Raw genomic sequence first — 10,392 nt, forward strand, 5'->3', positions numbered from 1 at the left:
AGAAGGAGATGCAGCCTAGAGTATTCTTGGAACTGCTCATGGAGGAGGAGACACTGGGACCAAGCCATGAAAGACAGAGCACAAGTGACCCCTAAAGAAGGATATTCTAGGAGAATGAAAAAGCTAAGGAGACGGGACAGTTAGATACTAGGTGGCTGGGAGGGGTGGGGGGTGGGGATGGAGGAGAGAAATCTTCTCCTTCTTAAGGTAAACCTGGAGAGACTTTCTTTCTTCCTTTCTTTCTTTCTTTCTTCCTTTCTTTCTTTCTTCCTTCCTTCCTTCCTTCCTTCCTTCCTTCCTTCCTTCCTTCCTTCCTTCCTTCCTTTCTTTCTTTCTTTCTTTCTTTCTTTCTTTCTTTCTTTCTTTCTTTCTTTCTCTCCTTCCTTCCTTCCTTCCTTCCTTCCTTCCTTCCTTCCTTCCTTCCTTCCTTCCTTTCTTTCTTCCTTCCTTTCTTTCTTTCTTTCTTTCTTTCTTTCTTTCTTTCTTTCTTTCTTTCTTTCTTTCTTTCTTTCTTTCTTTCTCTCTCTCTCTCTTCCTTCCTTCCTTCCTTCCTTTCTTTTCCCCTTGGCTGCATTGCGCGGCTTACAGGTTCTTAGTTTCCTGACTAGGGATTGAACCCGAGCCCTCAGCAGTGGAAGCTTGGAGTACTAACCACTGGACCTCCAGGGAACTCCCTGGAAAGACTACCTAGAGGCTATATGAGCAGAGAGATTGGAAGGCAGATGGACCAGTTAGGTTGCAGAATCTAGAGGGAGAGAGAGAAGCCTATTCCAGTTCCATGACTGTGAGTATCAGGAAAGATGGGTGGGTGAACCTATAGGCTGTTATCATTGAGTAAACATTGGGAAGAGGAAAAGGCAGAGGTTTGGTACCTTTGCAAGTGGTTAGGGCCTGGTTCTAACCACTATACCTATGAGGTCAGGCAGAAAGCAGATGACCCAATCTCACATCATAGATTTACAGAGAACATTCTAAATAGAAGCAGCCTCCTCCTCTTTCTGCCCCATAAACATTCATTTCTCTGAGTTTGACCCTGGCCTCTCACTTAACATACCCTCCCTGCCGGGGTGAGGTCACCCCTGCTCAGGGCATCCACCACTATTCTACGTGTTGATGAATGCAGCTGACAGCCCTCCCATGAACGTGGGGCACTGAGAGCCACCTGCCTCCTGAGCTTCACTTGGAGGGCCCAAAGGTTTGTAAAACTACCAGTCCACAATTGAGGCATCTCTTTCCCCACCCACATGTGCATCTTCCCGGTATGTCCCCATCTAAATGAACAGTACCACCAACCCCCCACTGCTGAAACCAAAAACTTGGCACTCACCCCTGATTCTTCCCCTATGCTCCTCCAGACTCACTTGGTGGATGTGGTCTCCTAAGTGTGCACCCCTTTCTCCCCCTCCCAAGGCAACCTTACTCTGGTCCAGGCTGTCACTGTTTCTCATCAGGATTTCTGCTGCCACCTCCTAACCGGTCTCTTGTTTCTTGCCAGGTCCCCTGAAAGCTGTTCTCTGCGTGACAGGCAGTGTGATCTTCCTACCAAGTAGGACAGCTCGTGTCCCAGCCCAGCTCCCACGTCCTAAGTGGATTCTTCCTTTCTTCAGGACAAAGGCTAAATTACTTGGAGTTCAAGGTCTTTCACAATCTGGTCTTTCTCTAACCTCATTATTATTATTTTTTTTTATCTTTTTTTTTTTTTTTTTTTTATACTCCAGCTATACTGGACCACTTAGAGTTAGTATTTTGTTTGTTTGTTTGGTTGGTGTTTTTGGCCGTGCGGCTCAGCTTGTGGGATCTTAGTTCCCTCGCAAGGGATCAAACCCAGGCCCCCCCGCAGCGGAAGCTCGGAGTCCTCACCACTGGACCACCAGGGAATTCCCTAGAGTTTGTCAACTCCACAAGGATGCATGCTTCCTTTGCTCAAATACCCCCACTCTCCTTTTTGTCAAATGCAAACTCCAAGCTATTTTTCAAGTTTCAGTCTCCACTTCCCCTGGGGATTCGTCTCGGCCTGTGCCAAACAGATGCCTCTCTGTGCTTCTATTGCACCTGGCACCTTTCCACTCTTTCTGCTGCCACCAGATCCAGGATGTCCGCTCATTCATTCACTCATCGGTTCTACACATATTTACCGAGCTGGTGCTGGGGATGAAATGGTGAGCTGAAGACACGTGATTCCTGCCCCAACCGAAAATGATGACTCCAACTGTTTGCCTGTCTGACTCCATATGCCTTTGCGGAATGATTGATGATCTTGTTTTCACCTACCTCCAGGCCTTGGCCCTAGTGGTTCCCTCAGCCTGGAACACTCTCCAGTCTGCATGGCTGGCTGCTTCTTGCTGAGATTGTCTGGAGTCAGTTTCCCGCCTGCCCCCTCTCTCTCTAGCTCGTCACCCAGATTTAGGCACCTCAATAGCATTTATCACTGTTGAAATTCCTTTGCCCCTTGGCTTATTTGTCTGCGCTTTCTCACTAGAATGTAAGCTGCTCAAGAGCAGAGTCCTTGCCTGTCTTATTGCCCACAGAGTCTCGGGGAATAGTCCCTGCCTGGTCCCCGATTGGGGCTTGATAATGTGTCATAAATGAGTGGATGGATTTTGTAGATAAGGAGACAGATGTAGAAAAGGAAAAGACTGGTCATGAGCATAAAATTGTATAATTATAGACCCAGTACCCATGGGAATTTCAGTTACGGACTGGAGGGTGGCAATTTAAAAACAGTAACAAAACTAAGAGACAAAGGAAGTAAAGGCAGGTGGGAGCAAAGAGTTGCCTGTTCTCCAAAGTGGGAAGATCTATAATCAACATCTTTTAATATATTTGTTGGCCATTTGTATGTCATCTTTGGAGAAATACCAATAAATAAATAAGTAAACAAATACAATGGAGAAATACCTATAAATAAGTAAATAAATAATAAACAAATAAAATGGAGAGATCTGCAAAGAAAACACCATGACTTCACTCTCCTCTTGTTCATCATCTCTTTTCTGAACCTTTGCTGAATTATTTAGGAAGCAATATCCTTCATGTGGTAAAGAAAGATTTAAAGTTTAACAATTTCTTCAGCTTCATATTGGCTTCCTTGCCTTCTATTAAAAGAAAATGAAATACCTTAAATTTAAAAGTAGCAACTATAAGGTATTAAGATTTTAAAATAAATATATTTTTCCTATCAATCCTGCGTCTATCTATCTATCTATCTGGATAAATACATAAATATGCTTAAAAAGATGTCTGGGATTTATCTAATATTTATGAAAGTTATTTCTGGCTGATAAAATTTTGATTTTCTTTTATATTCTGTATTTTTCTGCATAGTTTTAATTTTTTACAACATACATGTATTGTATCCCTTTTGCAAGAAGAAAACGATTTATAAAAAACACTTGAAAGCAGGTATACCAAAATGTAATTGATAATTAGTTTTGGATGGCAGGAATATTAAGACATTTTCTTTGTAATTTTTCTGAAATTTTTTTTTTTTTAATTTTAAAGAGGAATTTTAAAAAAGGAAAAATGTGAATTTAAAAGTAATGCTTCAGGGATCCAGAGAGGGCAATCAGAGTGAAGGTCAAGGGTAAGGAGTCCTGAGTCAAGGTGTCTTTTCAGCCAGGAGAGACCCCAAGGCAGACAGCTAACAGGAAGGATACCATAGCCAGGTTAGGGTCTCAGGGAATGGAACTGAAGTTGCTGTTGGAAGCTGGGGCTCTCCTGGCCTGAGGGCACTGGGCAGGAGCACACAGGCTTCTTTCTCCCCGGGGTAACAGAGGTCGGTTACTGGGAGAACTTTTAAGCAGTGAAAGGACTAAATTCTCACAGTTCCTGCCTTATACAGATGCTGACACCTGGAGCTCAGAGACCTGTCCAGCCCCTCGCAGGAAGCCAGGCACAAAGCATGTGTTCCGTGATTATAGATGAATCTGTGTAGCTGCGGTACAAGGAGCATCACCTGAAGATTTTCTTTCTTCTTTTTTTTTGTTTTTTCTTTTTCAAGAGAGGAGAACTATTCACTTCGGAAAGAAGCTATTGGAATAGGAGAAACTGAATAGGACACAGGAGGGAGGGGCCAAAGGCCGCTGGGTGGGTTGAAATGATAGGGGAGGTAGGGCACTGGGTGGGGGAGACAGAGGCAGCCTTCGCTTCCATAATACTGACATCACCCACTTGCTTTTCTATCTTTTCACTGGACTGTGACCTCCTTCTACGGTTTGTATCCAACTCGTCTTTCAGTCGCTCCTCCCCATCGCCTAGCAGGGCGCCTGGTTCCCGTAAGTGCTCCACCGATGATGAACTGGACGGAGGCATCTCCTCTCTTCGGTCCAGTCCCGGGCTCTTGTCGAGAAAGCAAGATAAACACATTCCTCGCAGGACGCCAGGGTTCTCTTGTTCCTTTGGGGGGGGAGGGGGGGACTACTGGGCATTCACGGGGGTAGTTTAATACTCCGGAGTGGAGGGAGCGGTGCAGACAGCCGGCCCTCCGCACGGATTTGCCAACCTCAGCGCTCGGGAGCAGGTGGAGACGTCGAAGGAGGTGGGAAGTTGCGTGCGCCCCTCTTACCAGCCCCGCGGATGCTGGTGGTACCCAAGGAAGCGCTCGGATTACTAGGGATAGAGCTAAGCAAGGGGTCTTCTGCGCGAAGTGCTCCCATCTCAGAGCATCTTGGTCCATCTATTTCACTAAACTCGCCTTCCCCATCTGGCAAGTGGGAAGACTCTCTGCCTCCAGGACGCCGCGGAGGTGGAGGGGAGGGAGGAGCGGGGGGTGGGGGGGGGGGGGCGGAGGGCAGAGAGCAGGACCGCTGAAAGCGCCCGCGCACAAGTGAATGGGCATCACCACGGGGTTCGAGCTGGCTCTCTCCGCCGCGGCGTGAGCACAGCCAGGACCTCCAGTCCGGTGCGGAGTGCGCCCTCCCCGCGCCATCTGGGCCCCCGGCGGCCCAGGCCCTCCCCGCCTCCGCGCGCGGCCCTCCGCGGCTGGATGCCCAGAGCTTCCCCGGCCGGGGGCGGAGGGGCTCGCGGGGCTGCGGGCCGGGCGCCGGGGAGCCGGGGCGGGGGGGCGGGGGGCGCGGGCCGCGCTGGGGCCGAGGACGCACGCGGCCAGCCGGGTGGCGCGCGCTTTCCCCTCCCCCGCGGCCCGGAGCGCGAGCCGCCGTGACGTCACGGGCCGCCCGCCAGCCCCGCGCTCCAGCGGGCCGAGCGCGTGCGGCCGCCGAGCACATGGGCCCGCGGGCCCGGCGGACTCGGGGGGCCGGGACCCGGAGGAACAGCGAGGGGCCGCGAGCGAGGATGGTCCCCGGCACGCCCCCGGAACCCCCCGGGTGGATTTCCACGCGGAGAGGATGTTGGCGGCCCCGGTGACCTGCGGGGACACGGTTGGATCCACCTTCCAGTAAGTTAGAATTTTGTCCTCTGCCTTTCTGGAAACTCGGAAGCCTCGGCCTGGCGGGTCGGGATGGGCGGTGAGTAAGCTGGACGCACGGAAGGGGCTTTCGGATTCCACTGTGTGTTAACCGTGCACTTTTCTCAGCACCAGACTCTGGACTGGCAGCGAGTTTGGGCGTTTGTGGGAGGGGGGGAGGGGAAGAGGGTGACATCAGATGGCCCTTGCAGTGAGATAATCTGGATTTGTGCTCTTGATGAAAGGTGTATTATTATCTAACCTCCAAATATAGACCCCCTCCCAGCAGTACTGATTTGGATTCACAGATATCGCTTGGAGGCCCCTTTTGCTAAATGAGAAGTCTGCGAACCATATGATGCGCCCTCCATCCTTTGACCATCTCCTCCCCCTCAACCCCCACAAGGTGATTTCCGAAAACTCAGCAACTCTGGTTTTTGAAACTTTCTCTGCTTGTGCATTGCATTTACTGATTTGCCGGGTGCCCCCACACCCGTATCATGGTAATTCTTTTTGGATGGATCGTTGCTTTGGTTAGATGCACCCTCCCTAGGCTAATGTACTCTTATTTATGCCAGTGTTTGTGGTCCCAGTGTAGACTTTCAGGAAGGGCAGCCATGAGGCTGCATGTGTTCGGTGCGCAGATACACCGTGAATTTTCCTGATAGTTGGCAGGATTGGAATATTATTCTGTTCACTCGAGCCCCTGACTTCAGGCCCTTCTGTAAGATGAGAGAAGAGAGGAAATCACTTGTGAGGGGTTTTAGGGAGAAGAGGGTGAGGTTTTCGTGTTTTCCTTCTGGTCTGTTTTCCAAAAGGGAGGCTGGCAGCCCCCTCGCATCCCTCCCCTCCCCCACCACTTTGCATCCCGGCTGCTGGAGCTGTTTAGTTGCTGGAGCAAAACCCTGAAGAAACGTGTGTTTGTGTGTGGTGGGTGGGCGGGGGCTCTGAGGAGGTAGGGACGGTGTCTGCTCTGCTGTTTGTTATAGGACGTCGCAGGCCTATTTTGCATACTGGCAGTGACAAGTTGAGGCTTGTTCTTTTGACACAGCCCTGTGGTCACAGCGAATCTTTCTGAAGCTCTAACCAGTGGAGAAGGAGGTTGTATGGATCCTCTGAACTCCGAGTGGGACTTCCTGAAAGATTTCTTAGGAGGAAAACCTTCCTGGAAGCAGCGGAAGAACAAACACAGAATCTCTGGCTGGGCAGAGCCTTGTGGCCGGGTGGCCACTGTTTGGGAGCAGTTACATCTTGGAGGTGAGGAGGACCTCGTGGTCTGAGGCTTTGGCACGAGGGCCTGACTAGAATTCCCTGGTTGTAGGGTGGATCCTGATGCTATACCCAGGGAGCTCCCAGGGGCATTTGTTACGTGGTCACATTTTTGTTTTGCCTGGTTGAGGGTGACTTTGCATTGTTGTTGTTGCTTTGCCGACTTTGGGTGCAGAATTTTGCATAAACCAGGCTTCTCTTGAAAAGTAGAAAAAAATCCGTTTCTTTTTCTGATTGATTTTCCTCTCTCTTTCTCCCTCTCCTCTCCCTTCCTCCCTCCTGCTGTCCGGTTTGCCCTTTCTGTCCAGGACTGGAGCTTTTCTGGACTGGAAAGAGGGAGTTCTTCTTCTCCGTTCTGAAACATCAGACCCCTCCACCCCCACCCCCTGCAACTGATTTGTGTGATTGCTAGTCTGAAAACTCTGATAAATTCTCACCGTTCACATCCAGTTGATCGCTTGTGCTTGAGCTTTTTTTTTTTTCCCCTCCTGAATGGCAGGCCAGCAGGCAGGCAGGCTGAGCTTGGGAGCCTGTGTCCCAGAGCCTGCTGCCTGCCCAGAATGGACACTTTTCTCAGACAGCTCGGCTAAAAACCTGCTGGACGATAAGACAGCCTTCCTTCTATTCCTCTTTGTGTGAGTTTCCCTGAATGTGGTCACACCAATGGCAGGTCGACCCTTTCCTGCGAAAGTGAGGACCTTGGGTAGTTGCTGGTCCATGTTCCTCTGCGAGGTAGCCACGGGCCTGATAATGGCTGTGCTTCACTGTGTGTTTCAGACGTCAGATGGCCTCCTGGATGCTCAGGCTTTTTACTTTGTATTTCCTTTCCCAGTAGGCTGGAGACATGGCATTCTCCCTGGGTTGTTGTTGTTGTTGTTTGTTTATTTGCTTGTTGGTTTGTCTTTAAACTCTGAATGCTGTTTGTGATCTCTTTAAGAGACCAGGACTCCTCCTTTATATACCCCGTGTCTGTGGGGGGGACCCTGACCCAAGATGGAAACAGGGCAACAATCTGGAATCATTTTGGCTATGGATGAGTCCCGTTGATGGTCACTTCTACCCTTTCCCTAGAAAACCCCAGAAACTCTGGGCCTTACAGGATACTGCTGCTAAAATGGGTCCTTTGATAGGCTCTTCCTCTGTCTCTTCTGTTTTTCTGGGCCCTAGTAATCTAAGGATCTAATAACAGTAATAGTAAATGGTAATGATAATAGGAGTAGATTTTTTTTTGGTCATGCCACGTGGCAGGCCGGGATCTTAGTTCCAGACCAGGGATTGAACCCGCACCCCCTGCAGTGAAAGCGTGGAGTCTTAACCACTAGACTGCCAGGGAAGTCCCCATAATAAAGTAGTGTCTGTAGTAAACATTGAAATCTTGTATCAGGCCAAGCATGTTCTTCCCATTTCATGCTCCCTATAGCCTCACCAAGGCGGTTACAATAAAATGTCTAGCAGCGATGGCGTTCTTATTGTGGGCCAGGCTCAGTTCCTCTTTTATTATCTTTTTAAATTAATTAATTTTTTAATTTATTGGCTGTGTTGGGTCTTCATTGCTGCGTGGGCTTTCTCCAGTTGCAGAGAGCAGGGGTTACTCTTCGTTGCGGTGCACAGGTGTCTCATTGAGGTGGCTTCTCTTGTTGTGGAGCACGGGCTCTAGGCACGTGGACTTCCGTAGTTGTGGCACGTGGGCTCATTAGTTGTGGCTCTCGGACTCTAGAGCGCAGGCTCAGTAGTTGTGGTGCATGGGCTTAGTTGCGCCACGGCCTTTGGGATCTTCCCGGACCAGAGATTGAACCTGTCTCCCCTGCATTGGCAGGCGGATTCTTAACCACTGTGCCACCAGGGAAGCCCCCAGCTTCAGTTCTAAATGCTTTAGATATGTTATCTCATTTAATCTCCCAACCATCATACAAGATAGGGTTATTATTATTAAGACTATTTTGCAGATGGGGAATCCACAGCTCAGAGAGATTAAAAATACCCCCACCCCCCACCCCCAGGTCACACGGGGATTTGGACGTGGGCCATCTGACTCCCCTGGCCCACTCCTGGAAGTTAGAGGACAGAGAAACTAAAAAAAAGCAAAGAATGCTTCTCAGTCTAGAGCAGGACGATCAAGTGTGTTCTCCAGTCTCCCCACTTCACCCAGGCACATACAGAAACCCCAAGCCTTGCGTGAAGACACTGCCTGCCTGTGTATTCTGATAACAATGGGGTCAAGAAGCCATGGGAGGGGGGGCTTCAGTGCTTGGAAAATTCTGGATGGGGCCTCTGGGGAACAAGGCCTCAGTCTTGGTGTGGAATCTATGGGCATTTGCAAAACGCTACATCCACGCATCCTGCCTGGCTTTGTGACGAGCATTTAATGACTATCAACATTCACAGCAGATGGGAGATAGAGTTCTTTCTGCAAATGATCACATACCCCAGCCCCGCCCGCCTGCAACGCCCCCCCCCCCCCCCCCCCCCCCCCCCCCCCCGCTGTCTGAGTACCTGCCTCTCTCCTGGGTGTGTTTTGGTCCTGTAGCAACCCTAACAATACACAGATTGTGGTGGGCCCTCTCTCAACCCTGTCATTAAAACCCAAACCAGTATGCCAGCCCACAAACACAAGATTCACATACAGGAGGCCAAAATGGTCTCAGTCAAATTTCAGAATTGTGAATTGCCTTTCTTTTGTTTTCTCTTCCTCTTTTTTTTTTTTTTTTTTTTAAGGGGGACGGGCAGGGGTATGGGGTGTTTTTTTGCTGGTGCCTGGTGGGTAATTTGAGCCCCAGGGTTATTTGTTTACCTGCGTCTTTTCCCTCCTGGACCGTGAACTTCTTGGGAGCAGCAGGGGGTGGGGGTGGGTTGGGGGCTGGTGATCACCTCCCGCTGGTGGCTCATTAGCCCTGGGGCTTTGTTGGATCAGGCGGCTGTTAAGAACTGCTGTATTTTCAGGGAAGCAAGAGGTGCCCAGTCGCCAGTCATTGTCTTAGATGTGAAACAGCCCGACAGGGTGGGAGGCAGAGGGTTTGCCCCAAGGGAAGGGACCTTGAAGAAAGGAAGGAAACCTGAGAGCGGCAGAAGGCACCTGGGACAGTTCAGGGGTGGTGCAGACCTGGGTTGCTCTGGGGCAGGTTACTTCACCTCTGTAAGCCTGTTTCCTCGCCTTTGAAATGCGGATGGTAAAGCACCAGCTTGGCAGGGTGGCTGTGAGGAGGAAATAGGGGATGAATAGCGGGCGGGCCTTCAACACAGCGCTGGGGCTCCTGATAAGTAAGCGCTCAGCAAAAGTTAGCTACTATTATTACTGTTAGAATTATTGGGTTGTATTACTTCCTGTGGCTCCTTGGAGGGGTGGTTTCTGAATACAGTTTAATGTGTAAAGGCAACATTCTGGTTATATAGATCATAAAACGGCAGTGACTTCACTAGTGTGCTTTGCAAGCATCCACACAAAACACTGATTAATAGATGTAAGAAAGAGATAAAGCATGGGGAGAGGTCTCAGAAAGGACGGGAATCGGAGGGGGCCCCTCAGGTGACAGCCGGCTTTTGCAGGTTACTTCCGCTCTCAGCCTCGAGGCAGAGAGGAGGATAGTTAGTTTCTCCCTCCCAGGGATGATGCGAAGCCCTTATTAGCACAGGGGAAGTAAGCTCTTGAGGAAAAGGTAAAAACGATTGCTGCTATTGGTTATTCTTGGCTCCCTTTCCCTGGCGATGTGGCCCTAACATTT

At 49.9% G+C, this 10,392-nt stretch overlaps 1 protein-coding gene across 1 annotated transcript; it reads left to right on the forward strand.

Moving 5' to 3' along the window:
* Positions 1-1,244: 1,244 nt before the first annotated feature.
* On the forward strand, positions 1,245-7,085 carry LOC130854315 (collagen alpha-1(I) chain-like). The gene is made up of 4 exons (XM_057737008.1): positions 1,245-1,259; positions 4,884-5,395; positions 6,456-6,661; positions 6,982-7,085. Exons 1-4 carry the CDS (start codon positions 1,245-1,247, stop codon positions 7,083-7,085), a joined length of 837 nt encoding a protein of 278 aa, XP_057592991.1.
* The last annotated feature ends 3,307 nt before the right edge of the window (positions 7,086-10,392 follow it).

This window comes from Hippopotamus amphibius, chromosome 5 (genome assembly GCF_030028045.1).
Source record: "Hippopotamus amphibius kiboko isolate mHipAmp2 chromosome 5, mHipAmp2.hap2, whole genome shotgun sequence".
Lineage (NCBI taxonomy): Eukaryota > Metazoa > Chordata > Mammalia > Artiodactyla > Hippopotamidae > Hippopotamus > Hippopotamus amphibius.

Coding starts and splice junctions, on each gene's coding strand:
- LOC130854315 (XM_057737008.1), top strand. Junction 5,396..6,455: donor ACGGTTGGATCCACCTTCCA/GTAAGTTAGAAT, acceptor CTTTTGACACAG/CCCTGTGGTCACAGCGAATC. Junction 6,662..6,981: donor GGAGCAGTTACATCTTGGAG/GTGAGGAGGACC, acceptor CTTTCTGTCCAG/GACTGGAGCTTTTCTGGACT.